The sequence below is a fragment of the Chrysochloris asiatica genome, unplaced genomic scaffold, assembly GCF_000296735.1.
Source record: "Chrysochloris asiatica unplaced genomic scaffold, ChrAsi1.0 scaffold00107, whole genome shotgun sequence".
NCBI classification, from domain to species: Eukaryota; Metazoa; Chordata; class Mammalia; order Afrosoricida; family Chrysochloridae; genus Chrysochloris; species Chrysochloris asiatica.
The window spans coordinates 7,242,463-7,264,131 of NW_006408625.1; the positions used below are offsets into that span (position 1 = coordinate 7,242,463).

A 21,669-nucleotide genomic window follows, 5' to 3' on the forward strand; every position below is an offset into this window, starting at 1 on the left:
TCCGGAATTCTGCTGTGGCACTGTAGTATAAGCGATTCAAATCACAAGGTCAGCGGTTCGACTCACCAGCCGCTCCTTGGAACGCTATATAGGGTTGCTATGAGGCAGAACCGACTAGACCACAATGAACAACAACATCTGTAAATGCATTAGAAATCAAAGCTGAACCTTAAATATTCTGACCCAGTGAGAGGGTTGCGTTTCTCAGCCCTGTTGTTGTTGTAGTGCCCTGGAATCAGTTCTGACTCTCAGCCCTCAACACCACTTCTTGTTAAGTGCAGTCGAGTGGGTTCTGACCCAGAGAGACCCTGTGTAGGGTTTCGGAGGAGCACCTAGTGTGCTTGAACTGACGACCTTCAAACCAATTTTGCAGTCCAGATCATTAATCCACAGCGCCACCCATGCCACTTGACTAGTCACTGAACTCTGGTAGCGTAGTGGTTACGAGTCTGGCTGCCAACCTCTAGCTCAGCAGTTCAAAACTACTGTGGGAGAAAGTTGAGGCGTTCTGCTCCCATAAAGCTTTACAGCCTCGGAAACCCTGTGTAGGGTCACTATGAATTAGAACCGACTCCACGGTTCCAACAAGGAGCCCAGGCTAAAGCACTTAAATGCTTTGGATGACTCAGCCTGTTTCCAAATATCTAACTAGCTTTTCCCCTACCCCTCTCAGTTCCCATGCAGATACTGAAAGACTCTGAGGTCCTTGGTCTGTGCACATTTTGGCTACACACTCAGATCAATCGACAACTCTCCATCTGCTTTCGACACACTCCAGGAAAAAGAAGGTATCCTATAAGGTGGTGATGGCTGGTGGCTGTGTGCTCGGTTCCGACTCATAGCGACCCTGCCCTGCACAGGGTTTCTAAGGCTCTGGTAGCGTAGTGGTTACGAATCGGGCTGTGAACCGCAAGGTCAGCAGTTTGAGACTACCAGGCACCCCGCGGGAGAAAGATGAGGCTTTCTGCTCCCGTAAAGATTTACAACCTCGGAAACCCTGTACAGGGTCGCTATGGGTCGGAACCGACTCGATAGCACTTAACAACAACAACAACCAATCATTTACGGGAGCAGAACGCCTCATCTTTCTCCCGCGGAGCAGCTGGTAGTTTCAAACTGCTGACTTTGCAGTTTGCAAACACTACGCTACCAGAGCTCCTATCCTATAAAGTAGGGGAAGGGAATGGAAAAGAGGTAATGAGTGGAGAAAACAAAAGTCAGCTCTGGCCCAGAAGACACTGCAGCCTAAGTCAGGGCCGCAGATCGAGGTGTCTGGCCCAGTTTCCTTCCCTGATCTAAGAGGGGGTCATGGGTCTGGGACCTAAAGAAAATGCTGCATTTCGAGAGGCAGGAGTCTGGCCCAGTCGCCTCATCTGCACTTGTGCTGATCCGCAAGATTGAAGGCATCACTAGACCAAATGCCATTCTCGGTGCGGTTTTGACCCGGCTCGTCACCAGCCCAATACGTGGGACTGTAGAAGTGGAAGCGAAGCGCGCGGGGGTTGGGTGGAGTTGTGGGGGAGGGGGTGTGGGGAGGGTGGGAGGTGCCTGTAAGGGCGAAGGACTCCACCCCTCGCGGCTTTTGAATCTCTGCGACTAAAGAGCGAAGCCCTGCCTCTTACCCTCTCGGCCACCGTAGTTATATATAAAAAAAAAAAAACCCCAACAACAAACGGTTACCCAGCAACGAGGAAAAAGTAATTGGAACCATCGACCCCAGCTCTAAGAGATAAAAGAGGTGAGGTGGCTTACCCATTTTCTTTCCAAAACCAAGACCTCTCTTATTGTCTATGTGTTCTCCAAGTATATCCTATATACCCCAAGAATCCTGGTACAGATTAGCATCAAAGGCAGCCTTATTCTGTGAGAGTCTGAAATGTTAGGTCATTAACGTCCGGCCCGCGACTAGCCTGTGTCTTTCCTTTCATTCCGGTCCTCCACCTTCCACTGCGCAGATTTGTTCGGGTCTCACCAATCCTTTACACTGATTCAAAACCTCATCTCCTGTCCCTCAAATAGAAAAGGAAACTCCTTCCACAGACTGGACTTCCATTTTTTATTCCTCATTGACATTCACTCACAAGCAGACCAGGTCCCTCCTTACCTGTCCTTTTCATACTTTGTAGCCTAAACTCTTTGTTTCATAATTACCCTGAATCTAGTTGTTATATGGTCAAGACATGGCCAAAAAATAAAAGGCCCCCAAACTGGAAACAGGCTTTGAAAATCATGGACTTAATGTCTGGTCCATTTCTTAATAAATAGGTCTTTAGTGGTATTCTAAATCTTGCTTTAGAAATGGAAGCTAAGGAAAAGATTACATGTGAAATTTATTCATTCAGTAAGTTTAGAGGAATTTCTAGAACCAGGACTACTTTCTTCTTTTAAAAAAATGATGTGTTTGTTTTAGACAGCCATCTGCTAATTTCGTAAACAGGATCTCCTTAGCAATTTATGAATTCAATTAAAGTTAGTTTTTTAATCAATCACCATTATTTCTAAATTCCCCATGAGATGGCAAAAATTCCCTTCTCCAGCAAAAAGACCAAGGGACAGTGAAAAAGTATTTAGTAAAAACTCAGTAATTTTCTTATATATATTTTAAAGCATTTAGCCTAAGTGGGTTTGTATTTGTAATGCTCTAATTAACAGAACCTTTTTAAAACTTGGAATAAATGGATGAATTTATGTTGGAAAAAAAAGAATTGAAGTCTACAAAATTTGGGCCTACAACATAATTTGTCATTATTGTGATTATATAAGTAAATTCATACATATTTAAAGACAGTGCTGTTTAATGAATCTCTAGGTACAATAGACACTTCCTTCCAAGGAGATGTCGATTCCATTCTCCAACACCCATTACCGAATTCCACAAGGATTTGGGAATCTTCTTGAAGGTCTGACACGCGAGATTCTGAGAGAGCAACCGGACAATATACCAGCTTTTGCAGCAGCGTATTTTGAGAACCTTCTAGAGAAAAGAGAGAGTAAGCTTTTTTAAAATAGGCATCTTCTTTTCAATAAGGAACTAAGCATTTGATTATGGTGTAATAAGACCATCCCCACTCCACAAAAAATCTTTTGAGGCAGTTGACTTCAAATAGTAGTATTTGAAATAACATATGCCTTGGTGACAGGTTCTGTTAAATAAACTTCATGTTATTGAAGTTCACTGATTTATTACCTAGACCTTCTTCCCTGTATTTCTCATAGACACAGCCGGTGGAAGGGGACAGCATCTATTTTTTAACAGACTGTTCCCTACATCTACCAGTTGACTGTCTATTCTTCCTGGAAGGAGAGTTTGTGCTTTTCTTTAGAATTTGATTTTAAAAGCTAACATTACAGTATTTAGATTAAATACATTGCTATTTATTGTGGGATTTATAATACTTCTGCAATAAAGGTGCATAGATAAACTGCTTTGAGAAGTGAACTAGTTTAAGAAAGGGATTTATATTCTTCTATACTTTCAAGATTCCATCCTGCCCAGGGTCTAAGATCCATTGCTAAGTTGACTCTTTGGTTGAAAGAGAGAAAACAAACATCCTTCACTTCCATAAAAAAATTTCCCAGTCCTTTGCTTTGAAGAAGTTCATGATGATCCAGTGGACCTGATCCAGTGGTCAAGATGGGTTTTATTACAGCTATAAGTTTATACAGCAAACCTATTCTGTGCTAGAACAATCTTTCCGTCATCTGTTCTAGTCAAGAATAGGTTATCGCCATCATTACTTTTTTTTTTCCTTTTTACTGTGATTTGAGTAAAGGTTTACAGAGCAAATTGGTTTTCCATTCAACAGTTCATCCATGTTTAGTTTCATGACATTGATTACAATCCCCACAATGGAACAGCACTCTTCCTACTTCCTAACTGTGCTGTTTTTATTTGTACTTCTTTCCTATCCATTCCTGACTTCTGAGGTTTTTCCAGTTGCTGTACTTTTGATTTTGTGTGGCTAATAATTCTAAAAGGAACCCTGGCAGCTTAGTAGATTATGACTAGGCTGCTAACTGCAAGGTCAGCAGTTCAAATCTATCAGTTGTTCAGTGGGAGAAAGATGAGGCTTTCTGCTCCTGTAAAGATTTACAGCCTCCAAAACCCTATACAGGGTCATTATGAGTCAGAACCGACTCAGAAGCACACCACCACCACCAATAGTTTTAAGGCGTGAATACCTTCCAGGTGTATTGTTCACCCTATTGTTTGACAAGTGGACACTGAATGGTTGGAAACAAAGAGGAAGTATCAGTAGTTGGAAAATACAGCCTTGGTGATAGAAACAATGCTGGAGATCACCTGATAGAATTTTGCAAGACCAATGACTTATTTATTGAAAATACCTTTGTAAAAAACATAAAAGGTACCCCATCAGATGGAACACATATAAATCAAATTTTACTTGAATGTGATATTAATGTCTTAAAATCAGGAAAGATGTGCACCAGGGTTGTATTCTTTCACCATACTTATTCAATCTAATGAACAAGTAGTCAGAGAACTGGATTATATGAAGAAGAACATGGCATCAGGACTGAAGGAATACTCATTAATAACCACAATATGCAGATGATACAACCTTGTTTTCTGGAAGCAAAGAGGACTTAAAATACTTACTGATGAAGATCAAACACCACAGCCTTCAGTATGGATTGCATCTCAGTGTAAATAAAACAAAAGCCTTCACCACTGTACCAATAAATAATATGATAAATGGAGACAAGATTGAAGATGTCAAAGACTTCATTTTTCTTGGATCTACAATCAACACTTATGAACACAGCAGTCAAGAAATCAAATGATGCATGGCATTAGGCAAATCTGCTGCATAAGACCTCTTTAAAGTGTTCAAGAGCAAAGATATCAGTTTAAGGACTAAGGTGTGCCTGGCCCAACCTATGGTATTTTCAAAAGGTTCATATGCATGTGAAAGTTGAACAATATATAAGGAAGACCATAGAAGAATCAATGCCTTTGAGTTATGGTGTTGGAGAAGAATATTAAAAGTACCATGGGCTGCTAGAAGAACAAACAAATCTATATTAGAAGAAGTACAGCCAGAATACTCCTTAGAAGCCAGGATGGTGAGACTTCATCTCTCATACTTTGGACGTATTATCAGGAGGGACCATTCCCTGGAGAAGGACATCATGCTAGGTAAAATGGAGGGTAAGCAAAAAAGAGTAATATCCCCAATGAGATGGATTGGCACAGTGGCAACAGCAATGGGCTCAAGCTTAACAATTGTGAGGGTGGTGCAGGACTGGGTGATGTTTTGTTCTGTTGTGAATAAGGTGAATGAGTTGTGAATGAGTTGGAACTGACTCAATGGTACCAAAAACAACATTGTTTGACTTTAAGTTGAACCATGGGGCAAATTCAGTTCCAGTCCTGAAAAGTGAACAAGGACCATAGTCTAGAAAGTTCTACCAGTTTCCCTTAGACCAGTAAATGTGGTCTTTTTTATTATTATTATTTTGAGTTTTGCACCACTTTTTTCTCGCACTCTAACCAGGATCCCTTTCAGACTGATAAGCAGTGGTAGCCATGTACCATCTAGCTCTTTGTATCCCAAGGTGTTGGGTTGTGAATGAGTTGGAACTGACTCCCAAGGCTGAGGCTCATGTAGTCCATTAGTACTGTGTTCTAATTGTTTCCATGTGGCTTTGATTTTCTTTACTCTTCTTTGCTCCCAACAGGGAGAGACCAATAGGTATATCTTAAGTGGCTGGTTGCTCACAAGGTTTTTGTTTTGTTTTTAAACTTTTTACTGTGAAGTAGGTGACAGATTACCGAGCCAATCAATTTTCCATTCAACAGTTCATACACATTGTGTTTCATCTCACTGATTGCAATTCCCAGAATGCAGCATCACATATTCCACTTCTTCCCTGTGTTTTCTGTTTCCATTCCTCCTTCTTTCTTAACCCTGCTGGACTTTATCCTTGCCTAATTGCTAATCTTTTGATCTCAAATGAAGATGTGCATACCTCACTAGTGTTATTGCTCCCCTTACAGACTTGCCTATTGTTTAGATGAAAATTGAGCCATGGGGGGTAAGTTCATTTCCAACCACGAAGGGTGAATAAGGTCCATAGTCTCAGGGGGGTCCACCAGCGTCTGCACAAGCAGCAAGCCTGGTCTTTTTTTTTTTTTTTATATCATTACATTTTATTATAGTATTCCAACAGAATGTTAAAGGTGACTAGAAATATCTGAAAACAAACATTCCATTTAAAATTGTTATACAGAGGGAAGAACCTACTTTGAAACTTCAACTGAAACAACTGTCATACATGCTGCATGGTTCTACCCTGTTGCCTTTGCCCTATAGTGGTAGTGTTATGTGTCATGGAATCATTTCTGACTCATAGCAACCATGTATAGGGTTACTAAGGAGCTCTGGTAGCGTAGTGGTTATGAAACAGGCTGCTAACCTCAAGGTCTGCAGTTCGAAACTATCAGCTGTTCTGCGGGAGAAAGATGAGGCTTTCTGCTCCTGTAAAGATTTGCAGCCTTGGAAATCCTGTGCAGGGTCACTATGAGTCAGAATTGACTCCACGGTACTCAACAACAACAACATAGGGTTACTGAGGCTGTAAATCTTTACTGGAGCAGAAAGCCTCATCTTTCTCCCAAAGAGTAGCTGGTAGTTTTGAACTACTGACCTTGTGGTTAGCAGCCTGACTGGTAACCACTAACCTACCTGAACTCCTTTGTGCTATAGGTGCAATTAGGTGGTTGTGTGTCAGTGAGTCAGTTTGGATTCATAGCAACCCTAGATAGGAATTCTGAGGCTGTAAATATTTACAGAAGCAGTAAGTCTTATCTTTCTTCCATGGTGTGGCTGGTAGACTCAAAATACTGACCTTGTGGTTAGCAGGCCAGCTCGTAATCCACTATGCTACCAGGGCTACTTTTATTCTATATTTGTTGTTGTTAAGTGCCATTGAGTCTGTTCAAACCCATAGCGACTCTGCATAGGGTTTCCGAGGAGCAACTGTGAACTTGAACCACCAACCTGCAGTTCAAACCACCTTGCAGTCTAGTTCATTAGCCCATAGCACCATACCAGGACTCCTTTACTCTATACTTGTTGTTGGTAAGTGCCATTGAGTTGGTTCTGACCCATAGTGACCCTATATAGTATTTCCAAGGAGCGGCTGGTGAGCTTGAATCACACATCTTGTGGTTCAAACTGACTTTGCAGTCCAGTGCATTAACCCACAGTACCTCACCAAGACTCTATACTGTTGTTGTTATTATGTGCTGTGGAGTCGGTTCCGACTTATAGTGATCCTGTACAGTGTTTCTGAGGTTATAAATCTTTATGGGAGCAGAAATCTTTCTCCCGTGGAACAGCTGGTAGTTTCGAACTGCTGACCATGAGATTAGCAACCCGTTTCATAACCACTACGTTACCAGAGCCCCTCTATACTAGCAGGGCTCAAAAACTCTGACAATTTCCTCAACATTGCTGGTCTTTTCCATACCCTGTCAATGTGAACATTTATTTCACAATTTGAAACTTAATACCTACTGCTACAAACATTTCTCTCTCTCTTTTTAAAGTTTTTATTGTGAATCGAGTGATAGTTTACATGGGAGAACATCAGCTTTACACTCATCCTATCATATTTCATTTCATTGCAATGACTACAATCCCCTCCATGTATCATCATTCAATGGCATTTGCTTCTATTCCCTATGGTGTTTTTTTTTGTTTGTTTGTGTTTTTTTGGATGTATACCGAAGTACTTAGGGATGTATAATCATTCAGACAACCAAAGGGCATACCCTTCAAGCCTGCCCCCTGGCCACCAGCACACAGCCTATCTTCCTCCTTGAGTCTAGAGTCCCTAGTTGCTTCATCTCTCCACATCATCTCTGGCATCGCTGCTTCTCTGGATAGGGTTCCACACTTCTCTCATCTCCCTTGATAGTCCCAGGGTCCTTCGCTCCTGGACTGCAAGATCAACCACTCTCCTCTTTTTGTTACAAAACATCTAGCTTTACATTTGCAAAAATTGCAATCAGTCCTGATAACAATTATTCACTATTGAACCACAACCCCATTTCCTTTCACCAGCTCCATCTAGATAGGTTAACAACCACTCAGTGGAGAGTCTACCTCCCCCCACATCCTCTGAAACTAAACTCCCTCTTGAAAACTTGTAAGCCAGTCACTTCATGCCTTTATAGCTCCCCATTTTGGGTAGCCAATGTCTAAGTTGCCCATCCTTGTCAACCCTGTGTACAGAGGTGTTGGGAATGATCCTTGTTTTAAGATCTGTTCCCTCTTTTAAGCTACTACATCCATAAGTATAGGTCAAGTTCATCAAATTGTAATGAATTACATTTTTTTCCCCTCTTCTTTCTTCCTCTAATTGAGTTCTGATCATCCAACCATTGAAGCTAGGTCAAATGGGTACTATCTGCAAGTGTGGGCATTCTTGTGTGTCTCACCTCACTTCGTATCAGCTGGATGTTTCACTTTTCACTCTAGCTCTCTGTGACTATGTCCCTGTCCATGGGCTCAGGAGTCCCCAGGTCTCACCATACTGCTGGCCAACCAGGTCTCACTCCAGGTTGATGGGAGTTTATTGAACGTGGTTGGACTCAGACCACATCTTCATTGCTGCTTTTCCCCAACTTTCCCTTATCATTAGACCAATGTGGTCTGCTGCAAACATTTTGATAATGTTATTTTCAGCAGGAAACATTAAGAAAAATACTTTAGAATAGGAGGTAAATTGTAATGAGCATTATCTTAAATTTGTTACTATAACATTAATTTTGCAATTTTTTTATGATATAGTCTTTCTTATTTGCTTAATTTTGAAACTCAGAAACATCTCATTACAAAAACATTTGAGTCATTGTTACCAGATCGTGATAATTAAAGCAACTGGTGAATCAGATGAACAGTTTCTCCAATAAATAATTGGTAATACTATTTGAACAAAATTTAAGCCCCATACCCGTTTCCACCATGTCAATGGAACATGCAGCCAATGCAAAGTACCAGAATTTGGTCTCTACAAAAAAAGGGACTAAAACCAACTAGGTCCTCTAGCACATACAATGCAATAATTCTCATGCCATCATTTCTTATAGGTTATGATTAGTCTTAACTTTGATTTCTGTGACAAAAAAATGGTGCTATATGATACAAGTAGTACCTCAAACCAGTAGAGAAATTATGAACTTTTGGGAACAATATAACTGATAAAGGTATGATATATAAAATACAGTACAGCCTGCAAAAGCTGGAAGATGTGTAAGGCAAAAACCTGTCAGGGAAGGTAAACTAAATTATTTTCCAATAGTAGAAAATAATTTTTTAAATGATAAGGTTACACCCTGTCAATGGCTGAAAACTTGTGAGACCCTTCCACCCCACCCCAAAACAAAGCAGTCCCCAAAAGTTCTGGCTTTCACAGGTTGTATTATACATTTTAAAAAAACAAAAACTCTTCTGTAACTTAATAACAATAAGGTATCATTTCACTCCCACTAAGATGTCCAAGAATTTTTTAAAAATTACCAGGAAATAACAACTGTTGGAGGGAACATGGAGAAATTGAACTGTCATCCATTGTTGGTAGGAAAGTAAAATGGTACAGTTGCTGTGGGAAATAGTCTGGCAATTCCTCAAAAATAGAGAGAGAGCTGCCACATGACCCAGCAATTCCATTCCTAAGAATAAACTTAAGGATCTAATAAGAAGTGAAATGAGTAGACATACACACACCTATGTTCATCACATTATTCACAATAGTAAAAATATGGAAACAATATGAATGTCCATCAACAGATGAATGAGTAAGTAAAATGTGGTACATAATATATAAAATGGGCCACTACTCAGTGACAAAGAAAAACACCTTGATTCTTCTCCAGTCTTCTTTATTCATTGTTCATCCTACACATGCATATGAAGTTATTGAAAATACCATGTCTTGGGGCAGGTGCACCTTAGTCCTCAAACTAATACCTTTGTTCTTGAACACTTTAAAGAAGTTTTGTGCCACAGATCTGCCTAATGCTATATGTTATTTGATTTTTTGACTGCTGCTTCCTGAGTGTTGATTGTGGATACAAGCAAAATGAAGTCTCTGACAACTTCACTCTTGTATCCTTTCAGCAAGCAAGGTTGTATCACTTGAATATTATAGTCTTCCTTCGGTCCTAATGCCATGTTCTTCATATAATCCAGATTCTCAGATTATTTGCTCAGCATACAGATTGAATGAGTATGGTAAAATACAACCCTGACATACACCTTTCCTGATTTTAAACCATTCAATATCCTGTTATTCTGTTTGAACAACTGCTTCTTGGTATATGTACAGGTTCCTCATGAGCACAATTAAGTGTTCTGGTATACCCATTCTTTGCAATATTATTCATAGTTTGTCATGATCTACCTGTTAAAGGAGACCTGGTGTGGTGCTTTAGGATTAATGCTAGACCACAAGGTCAGTTTGAACTGCAAGACTGGCTATTCAAACTCACCTGCCACTCCTCAGAAATCCTGTTTGGGATCATTAACAACAATAACAGCAAACACAGTCAAAAGCCTTTGCATAATCAATAAAGCACAAGTAATCATCTCTCTGGTATTCTCTGCTTTCAGCCAAGATCTATCTGGCATCAACAATGATATCTGTTAATAGTTCCATGACCTCTTCTGAGTCCGGGTTGAGTATCTGGGAGTTCTCTATCAATGCACTGTTGCAACTATTTTTTTTTTTCCATTTAAAAAAAAATGTTTTATGGTGAATTGCAACTATTTTTTGAATGATTTTCAACAGAATTTTACTTGCATGTAATATTCATGATATTGCTCAGATACTTTCCACATTCCTTTGGGACACCTCTCTTTTGAATGGACAGAAATATATATTTCTTCCAATTGGTTGGCCAGATAGCTATCTTCCAGATTTCTTGGCAGAGGTGAGTTAGTGCCTCCATTAGTTTGTTAAAAGGTTTCAGTTTGTATTCCATAAGTTCTTAGAGCCTTCTTTTTCACCAATACCTTCAGTGCAGCTTGGATTTCTTCCTTCAGTACCATTGGTTCTTGATCATATGCTACTTCCTGAAATGGTTGAACATTGACCATTTATTTTTGGTACAGAAACTCTATGTATTCCTTCCATATTCTTTTGGTACACATCTATGTGACTATATGTACATATATTCATACATATAATAAAGCACATAGGGAGCATAGTTGTAGATACCTCTTAGATTATGACCAGCCATCTTGCGGAATTGGATTTCTGGGTTCTGGGTTTGAAGCATTAGGATCATAGTCTTGTATGATATCTCAATCAATTGGTATAATATAGTTCATAAAGTTATGTTCTGCATTGGTGAGCAGTGTATGGTGTCATAAAAGATTATAAGTGGGCATCTAAGATACACCGATAGGTCTCTACTTGTGTGGAGCAAAAGTGAAATAAGGAAATGAAAGACTCAAAGAAGAAACTAGCCAACAGGACAAATAGTCTACATGAACCATGACCTTATCTACCCAGAGGCCAAAAGAACTAAATGGTTCCTGACTACCATTCTAATCTTAGCTGCAATTGGACCTTGGTAGAATAAGTAAAAAATGTACAAATTCCTAAAAACAAAAACAAACAAACAGGTCTACTGGACGGGTTGAGACTGAAGAACTCCTGACACTGTTTAGACATACTTTTCAGACCTTGACCCAAACTAACCCCTGACATCACCTTGCAGCTAAATAACAGTTTGGCTCAAAAAACAATGTATATCACTCATAAGCTCTGCACCTTAGCCTAGTGGTTATAAGTAAAGAATGTAACCAATGTCAGTGAACAATTTGTGTAGAAATTGCTAAAAAGGAATCTAAACTGCTGTGTAACCCCCCCCAAAAAAACACAGTAAAATAGTGTTTTTTTAAAGACTTTATCTTTGAGATGAATACTGAAAGGAATATTTGTGGGTAAAATAATATGTCTGGGTTACTTGAACAGAATCATATAAATGGTGGGGAAATGAGTGAGGCTACAGATAAAACAAGGTAAATCATGAGCTGATAATTAATTGAATCTCAGTAATGTGCACAATGGAGTTCATTATACTATTTTTAGTTTCTAAGCTTGACATTTTTCATAATGAAAAGTTAATAACATGTTTAAATATAAAGTTTATGCCAACTGTATATATAACTTTTAAAAATGCTTTCCCATCTTTTACCTTTCCAAACTTCCTGACTACTTAGCATTTTTATACCTTTCCATGTGTATACTACTACATGTTTTTAAGTTTCGATACTTATGCAAGGGGACTTTTAAAAGTTTGGGGAAAATGGAATTCAAAGCTAATGGCGTCTTTCCATGAATATTTGAAGCGTTTTCATATTTAAAAATTAGTGTTTGTTCTCGTCCATGTCTTACAAATTCTATAAAGGCAGAAATTTACTTTTGTGTGTGTGTGTGTGTGTGCCACTTTTCTAAGTATTTCCAAGTGTTCCTCCAATATGTACTACATTATCATACGTATTTAATGATCATTGGTTATTTCTGCAGTGCTAGACTATGTACAATGTTAGTAAGTTTTTTCTACTGGTATTAAACATCCTATTATTTGAAAAAGAAAACTTATATTACTGTTCTGCTGTTGCTGTTGCCACTGCTGTGTACCATTGAATCAGTCCTTACTCATTTTGACCCTGTAGAGGGTTTCTGAGGCTGAAATCTTTATGGAAACAAAAAGCTTCATCTTTTTCCCACAGAGGAGCTGATGAACTTGAGCTAGTTACCTCATGGTTAGCAGCCCAACACATAACCCACTATGCTACTGCATGTGTTACTATTCTATATTTAATAAATTCAAACTTAGCCTAAAATTCTTGTATTTTTATTATTCAGAAACCAACTTTGATCCAGCAGAATGGGGTACTAAGGTAGATGACCACTTCTATAACAACCATGCATTCAAGGTAATGTGAAGATACTGGTATGGCCATTTCTTATCCGCCTCTAAAAGAGAAGTTAATTAGAATAATGAGAAAACTATAATAAGCATCACAAATATCTTATAAAATCTTTTAAATTGTACTGATTTTTTTCTAATGAGAAATTCTGAATTGTATGTACAGATTCTCAGCTCAAGTATAAAAATGGTCAATGAGAAAAAGTACTTAAAAATATAGAATAATTACTCAGATACTTACTCTTCAAATATTTAGTGAGCATCATGCTTATCACATAATAGGTACTCAAATATTTTTGGATTAACAAACGATATTTCATAAATTAAAAACTATAAAGATTTTTTGATTAATAAATGATATTTCTAAAGTAAAAACTATCAGTCCAATTAATTCCTTATCATTGACATTTTACAAAAGAGGGATTAGAATTAAAGATGGTAATGGTAAGCTACTCTCTCTTTTTTTTTATCATTCAGAATGATTTTATTTTTAAGCATTTAAAAGCTACTCTCATGAGAGACTGAATCAATCTTTCTATTTAGCAGCATTCTCAGAGGCAACCTTTCACAACCAGAGTTCCTTAAAATAATTAAGCCTTAAGTCACAGGTAAGGTGCTATGGGAGTGTAGTGATTACAAGTCAGGGAAATAACCTCAAAGTCAGAAGTTCAAAACTACCAGCCGTTCCATGGGATAAAGATGAGGTTTTCTGCTCCTATAAAGATTTACAACCTCGAAACCCTATGCAGGGTCGCTACGAGTTGAACTGACTCCACAGCACACCACCATCACCACCACCAAGCCACAGATACCCAATACATATAAGGAATCCGTATTTCTCCTTTGTATTTATAATGATGCTAGTTATGTACCATCCTTGGGAAAACTGAGAAAATAGTCACTTTAGTATCTTCTGTGTTTCGGAGTTCAGATGAGAAACTCTGGTAGAGAATGCCTTTATGGGATGAGTGTCATTACCATCACTTTGGGCCTTGCTAGAAATGCAAAATATGAGGAAGACTCTCAAAGATACGAATTGACATATCAACTGCAACATTGGGCTCAAACATAGTAATGATTGTGAGGATAACACTGGACCAGGCAGTGTTGTGTTCTGTTGTACATAGGATCTCTATGAGTCAGAAACAAATCTATGGCACCTAACAGCAACAACACTTAGGTTCACTAATCAGAAGTTTCCGTTAAACAAGATTTCCAAAGTAGGTTTATAAAGTTTAAGAATCACTACTCTAGATTAGGAATCCTGGTGTGGTGCTGTGGGTTAATGTGCTAAACTGCAAAGTCGGTTTGAACCTCACGGTTGGCAGTTCAAGCTCACCACTGCTCCTTAGAAACTCTATACGTGGTCACTATGGGTCAGAACCAACTTAACAGCACTTAACAACACAACTACAACTCTAGATTATGCAATAATACTACTAGTCACAAAGCACCAACAGGTATTAGAATTAAAAGAAATTAACAAAAGTTCAAGTTTTGATGGTGTAGTCTGGTAGACTTTGGAAAATTCCTGGGAATGAAGTTCATCCATTTGTGCCTACCAGATGACAGTGTTCTGTGTATTTCCATTTAATTGGGTCCTGTGTTCATACTTTATTTATATACCTATTTTAATGAAATCAAAGATATAATGTTGAAATTTTTAAATCCTTGTGCCATGTAGCAATTACAGGTTCCATGCTCGCCTTCCTTCAAATTTTAAAGACTTTGATTAGAATTTATATTCTTAAATTTCTGTTGTATAGGTTAAAGAAGCTCTTCTAATCGTTAGTGACTTAGCATTGCCTCCTATTTTGGAGGACGACTTCAGTAACCAATCAAAATAGACATAGCTGTTTTATCTTTTACCATTTAAATTATTTCTCACCAAAAATATATATACATATATTTCTTTGACTAAGTTTTTTCTCCACACACATTAAAAAGTCAGTTTGCCACCATACTATGGAGCACAATGGTACTTACTTTGCTCTTATTTTAGAAATTATTTGTACTAATTTTTCATATTTTGTTCAAGATTTATTATACACCCTACCAACCTTAAGGAGTTCTGGTAGTGTAGTGGATACGAATCAGGCTGTGAACTTTAAGGTCAGCAGTTCGAAACTACCAGCTGTTCTGTGGGAGAAAGATGAGGCTTTCTACTCCTATAAAGATTTACAGCCTTGGAAACCCTGTACAGGGTCGCTATGAGTTGGAACCGACTCCATGGCACATAATCACCAACAACAACAACCTTTGATGTAAAACAATAGTTCAGTGATCTTAATTATAAAGGAAGAGAAACACATCCTTGATGGGTCAAGGCAAACACAGTCCCAAAGCAAAAAAGTAAGCATTTTTACTAGTTCCTTGGTCTTTGATATTTGTTTACCCATATTTCCTTGAGAGTTTTCATTTATTTCTTCTTCTTCCAACCTACATTCCTTGTTAAAAGATCAGTATATATTTAATTCTGCTTACTTCTCAATAGCTTAGTTATATTTAATTACCTTTAAGAAGTTTGATCTCAGACTTTGCTATTTTGAAAGCATTGCCTCCTGGCCCTCCCTGTCTCAGGAACAAGAACCACCTGAAAAAGATGTGCCTGAAAAAGAAAAATCTCAGGAATCTATGAAAGAGGAAGAGACACCAACCACAGCCTTAGTAAGTAACATTTTCCCTGTAATTTTTTATATTCCAAAAAAGAATAATAGTGTTCAGTTAAAAGTTGTACTCCAAATAAATAGAGATAGAGCCCAGCTTACTATCTGTTAATGTTAAAATTATGATTTTACTTTCTAGATAATTAGCATTATCTCTTTAAAATCAGATCTTATTTACCAAGATTGTCAATGGAGGGAAATATCCCCATGAGAGAGCAGACAGGACTCACAGCCCCCCGTCTTGTTCCTTAGAGTCGCCTTCTACTTAGGGAATTTTCACCTTATGGAATGCTGTTATCACCCCTCCTTAGAAACCCTTTACAGGGTCACTATGAGTCAGAACTGACTTAACGGCAGTTAACAACATCTTAACCACACAATGGCAAAGGTTTAGAGATAACACAAAGAAACCTAATAAAATAGCTTTATGAAATAATAGCTTACACAGATGCACTGAACCAGTCCTCTACAACAATGATATAGGAGACTAAGTGAAACCTGAAACCCACAGCATCAGAGGAGAGGGCAGGGAGGTAGATTGAATGCCAACTGGAAGAGGAAGCTGAACAGGAGCAGTGAGAGAAAAAAAAAAAAAAAAAAAGGTGGACTGTGGCCTAGTGTGGAGCAATACAGTCAGTTTGTGCTTTTGTAAGCAGTTGTTAATATAGTAACCTACAGGCACAGGATGAAGCTGGAAGTTGGCAGCAAGTGGGGGCAGTTATCTCTTGTTCAGGTGCCCTCCTGGTAGCCAGGAGCATGGTCAGTCCCTGCCCTCACCAATCCAACAGCCAGTAATGCTCCTGCATTAGCAGTCTCTGCTCTGACTGGGGTTGGGTGCCTGGCACAGCACCCCAGCTTCTGGAAACATATGAACCCCTCCTGAACTATGCTACACAAACAGTAGAGAAACTAACTGCATTCACACTTCTGCCCTCTACCATATCCACCAGGAGACAGTTGGTGAGTGTTTGAGAATACACCAATGTACAAGCATCAACTAAATATAAATTGATACCACAATGTCTTGGAAAAAACTATTTCAGCTTACACAAAGAGACAAGACAAGAGTGCCTCAAACAGGTCAGCAAAATAAAGAATCAGAATATATGACCCCAGAAGTGGTATTAGAACTACTTGATAAGGAATGTTAAAAAATGTTAATTAAGCAATTTCAATAGATTGAGAGAAAAGTACACATAAAATCAAGGAAAACATAGACAAAACTATGGGGGGGGGGAAATCAGGAAAAAAATTGACAAAATAAATGAAAAGAAAACAGGAAACCATACAAAATCAGTCATTAGAAAGCCAGAAGATTAACACTAAGACTTCAGAAATAGATGGAAAGACAAATTACTGAACTTGAAGAAGAATCTCTTAATAACCATCTGCTAATGGAACAATCAGAGAAAAGAACCAAAAAAATTCCAAAGAAGGACTGAGATGTATATGGGACACTATCAAGAGGAATAACTTATGTGTGATAGGAATTCCAGAACAGCAAGACATTTTTTTAAAAACCAAAAAACATAGCAAATATTTCCAAGATTTTTTGGAAGAAAACTCCCCTAGCATCATAAAAGTTGAAAAGATAGCCATTTGAGAAGTTGAACCGACTCCAAACAGGATAGACACCAAAAGAAAAGCATCAAGACATAATCAAATATTTCAAAACCAAAGCCAAGGAACGAATCTTGAGAGCAGCTCAAGAAAAACAAAATGTTACCTACAAAGGAAAACTAATAAGACTAAACTCTGATTTCTCAGCCAAACCCATGCATACAAGAGGACAGTGGAATAATATATATATAAAACTCTGAAAGGAAAAAAAAATTGCCAACCAAGATTCATATATTCAGCAAAACTGTCCATCAAATGTGATGGTGAAATTAGGTCATTTTTCAGACAAACAGAAATTCAAAGCCTTTGTAAAAACCAGACCAACCTTAAAAAAGAAATTAAGTTCTTCAGACAGAGAACCGACAATAGCTGACAAAAACCTGAGACTAGCATACATTATAATACCACCTAACTCAACACAGATATGTTGTTGTTGTTGTTAGGTGCCATCGACTCGGTACCAACCCATAGCGACCCTATGCACAGCAGAACGAAACACCACCTGATCCTGGGTCAACCTCACTAGTGTTGCCATGCTTGAGTCCATCGATGCTGCCACTTGGCCAATCTATCTCTTTGGGAGTATTCCTCTTTTTCTCTGACCCTCCATCTTACCAAACATGATATCCTTCTCCAGCAACTGTTTCCTCCTGACAATATGTCCAAAGTATAAGAGATGAAGTTTGGCCATCTTGGCCTCTAAGGAGCACTTTGGCTACACTTCTTCCAAAACAGATCTATTGGTTCTTTTAGCAGCCCATGCACTTTCAGTATTCTCCTCCAACACTATAACTTAAAGGCATTAATTCTTTTGCAGTCTTCCTTATTTACTGTCCAGCTTTCTCATGCATATGAGGTTATTGGAAACACCATAGTTTGGGTCAGGTGCACCTTAGTCCTCAAGGTGAAGTCTTTGCTCTTCAACACTTTAAAAAGGTCTTGTGCAGCAGATTTGCTTAATGTCATTTGATCTCTTGACTGCTACTTCCGTGAGTGTTGATAGTTGATCCAAGAAGAATGGGCTTCCCTGTAGGCGCATGGATATTATCCTACCACAGACAGCATTGTACCTCATGACTGATCTAGATATGTTCTTTTTGACGATGAACGCAACACCATTCCTCTTCAATTTGTCATTCCTGACATAGTAAACCATGTGGCTGTCAGATTCAAAATGGCCAATACCAGCCCATTTCAGCTCACTAATGCCTAAGATAGCGATGTTTATGTGTTCCATTTCATTTTTTACAACTTCCAATTTTCCCGGATTCATACTTCGTACATTCCATGTTCTGATTTCCAGTGGATGTTTACAGCTGTTTCTCTTCATTTTGAGTTGTACCCCATCATCAAATGAAGGTCCTGCGGGCTTTTCTCGCACGAGCTTTATTCCATTTGCGTTATCACAGTCAACTCTACTTTGAGGAGGCAGCTCTTCCCCAGTCACATTTTGAGTGCCTTCTAACCTGCGGGGCTCATTTTCCAGCACTATATCTGCTTTTCATAAGTGACTAAAGATTCGGAAGTAGTGTGTCACTCTTTCTTCCTAGTCTGTCTTTGTCTGGAAGCTCATCTGAAACTTGACCACCATGGGTGACCCTGCTGGTTATTTAAAATACCGGTGACATAACTTTTAGAATCATAGCCACTCAGAAACCACCACAGTACAACAAAATGACAGGCAAGTGGTGACCGTTTGGTTTTAAGTGGAAACTGTCACTTTAAATTTCGAGGAGATCTGTGTGCACGTGTAGCAGAACCCTCCAGGGGTGGGGTGGGATATCCATTTGCTCAGGCATCCCCTCTAGTCACCAGAATGGAGGTGTGCAGACAGCGAGAGACCAATGAACAGATACCAAAAAATGAATGTCCACACCTGTATCTCCGCGGTTCTGTCAGGCATTCATGGCTGTTCTAATCCTTCCCCCAGTTGATCTCTCCCAAGATGGTGGCTCCGGGAATAGCTGAGTGTCTTCAATTAGAAAGCAATGGATTTCTTGCTTCTGCTACAGATTCCCCTAGCTGTAAGCCTTCCAATCTTCTAAATATTCCTTTGTATGTTGTTTAGAGTTATAGGACCATCCCCTGAGCCTGCTTGGCCTGGTATTCTGTGTTGTTGGTGACAGAGCTCCTCACTGCACATCTACCTGATCCACTATCTTGATTGTATCCTCCAACACAGATATAGAAGTATGTAAAGTAATACAGACTTATAAGACTGAAGAGAGAACCAGAGATGCAGTTGCAACAACAACAAAACCATAAAGAGAAGGTATAATCCAAGTACAGGACTTCCAAATAAAGCGGAAATCAAATAGATTTCCAGAAAAAAACAAAAAACACCTAACTGTAACCCTAAAAACTAGACCAAGTCTTACTCCCAGCCCTAGCCCACCCCTCATTTCTAACACTAACCCTAATCCTAACAATAAATGAAGTCCTAGGCATAGCCAAGACCTGCCATGGTCCCAACCCTCACTCCTCACTCTTACCCATCCCAGAAGTCCCTGAAAGAAAATGTAGCTTACTCACTTTCCATGCATGTCTCTGTACAAAAGTGCCTTTCTACCTGTCAGCCTGTATCCAAGCAGTAGTGATCTGGGGAGAGTTCAACCTCCAAAAACCTCTATTTAGTGATATGCTAGAGCTAGCTCCCAAGTAATGATTGTGCATCTTTACCCACCATCATGTTAACCTGAAGTCAGGCACATGGGTAATATAATACTATGGAAAAATACTACAGATCAGGGTTTTTTTTTCTTCTTTTCTAAAAGAGCCAACCAAACACAAACCTGTTGCCATCGAGTAGATTACAACTCATTGTTATTGTTGTCAGGTGACATTGAGTTGGAACTGACTCACAGCGACCCCATGCACAGCAGAACGAAACAATGTCTGATCCTGGGCCAACCTCACTACCGCTGCCACACTTGACGCCATCAATGATGCCACCTGGCCGATCCATCTTGCTGGCGATCTTCCTCTTCTTCTCTGACCCTCCATCTTACCCAGCATGACATCCTTCTATAGCGACTGTTCCCTCCTGACAACATGTCCAAAGTACAGCAACCCTATAAATAGATTAGAACTACCCTGTAGGTCTTGGAAAACTGTAATCTTTATGGAAGCAGACTGCCACATCTTTCTCCCATGGTGGACTTAAACTACTGACCTTTCAGTTAGCAGCCTAGCACTTAACCACTTTGCCACTAGGTCTCCTATCTGAAGAAACAATTGTTAGACATTAGCAGCACACCACTATGTATATTCTTTATAGTCCAGACTCAAGAGGACTAGGCCTAGGAAGAAAGTACACATTCTCTATGTTGAAGACTAAACTTATGAGTTCCTTTTCATATTTTAATGTCCTAGTTAGAAAAACCAATAACTGACACCCATATGGGTATCCCCTTCAAGGAATACTTCAATTCCTACCCATTGGATTATAACTTTACCAGTTATACTAGAATTACTTCAAGTGTTGTTAAGTGCTGTCAGATCAGTTCTGATTCGTAGTGACCCTGAATAGTGTTTCCAAGGAGCAATTGGTGGGTTTGAACTGCCAACCTTGTGGTTCAAAGTTGTGGGAATGAGTGTGTTTTCTTCAAAATTATTGTAATACTGTTTATTGTATTTGGGTGACTTTTCTTTTACTTTTTGCTGCTTCCTGAAGTAAGTAGGAACTATATAACCTTTCTTTTACTTTTTGCTACTTCCTAAAATAGGGACTGTCTGACTTTTCTTTTCTTCTTTGCTACTTCCTGAAGTAAGTAGATACTGTATGACCTTTCTTTTACTTTTTTTTTTTAATGTTTTATTGTGAATTATATGGTAGTTTACATGAGAGAACTTTAGTTTTACATTCATTCCATCGTATATCATCTCATTGCCATGGTTCCAATCCCGTCCCTGCATCATCAACCAGCCAAAAGGTATATCCTAGAAACCCACACCCTACACTTCCCCTCACCACCACCCCCCCACCCCTAGTTTTCGGCTCACAGTCCCTTTTCCTCTCTGGATCCAGAGTCCCCAGCTGTTTCATTGCTCCGCGTCATCTTCTCTGTCTCCATCTCACGCACGTCTTTCTCTGGGTAGGGTCCCGCTCTTGGCTATTCTCCGTTGATGGTCCCAGATAGCTCTGCTCCTAGCCTGTAGGATTAATCACTCCCTTCCTTGTTCCAAAACATCTACCTTTGCATTTCCAACCCTCATAATTCGTCCTGATAAGCATTCTTCACTACAGTATCACGAGTTACCCATCTGTATTTCCTTTCATCCGCTCTGCCCAGACAGATTGAATAGTACCCACTGGAGATTCTACCTTCCTCCATGCTCCCTAGCACTAGGTTCCCCCTTGAAAGCTTGTAAGCCAGTCACTTCTTGCCTTTGTAGTCTTCCCCTCCCCAT

General features: G+C 39.2%; 1 protein-coding gene across 1 annotated transcript in view; it reads left to right on the forward strand.

Moving 5' to 3' along the window:
- Positions 1–2,809: 2,809 nt before the first annotated feature.
- Positions 2,810–21,669, forward strand: part of SPA17 (sperm autoantigenic protein 17) — a 30,226-nt gene continuing 11,366 nt past the window's right edge. The window contains exons 1-3 of the mRNA XM_006867677.1: positions 2,810–2,990; positions 12,910–12,980; positions 15,554–15,640. Of these exons, the coding sequence (XP_006867739.1) occupies positions 2,837–2,990; positions 12,910–12,980; positions 15,554–15,640 (312 nt within the window). The 5' untranslated portion in view covers positions 2,810–2,836. The remainder of the gene's footprint in view (positions 2,991–12,909; positions 12,981–15,553; positions 15,641–21,669) is intronic.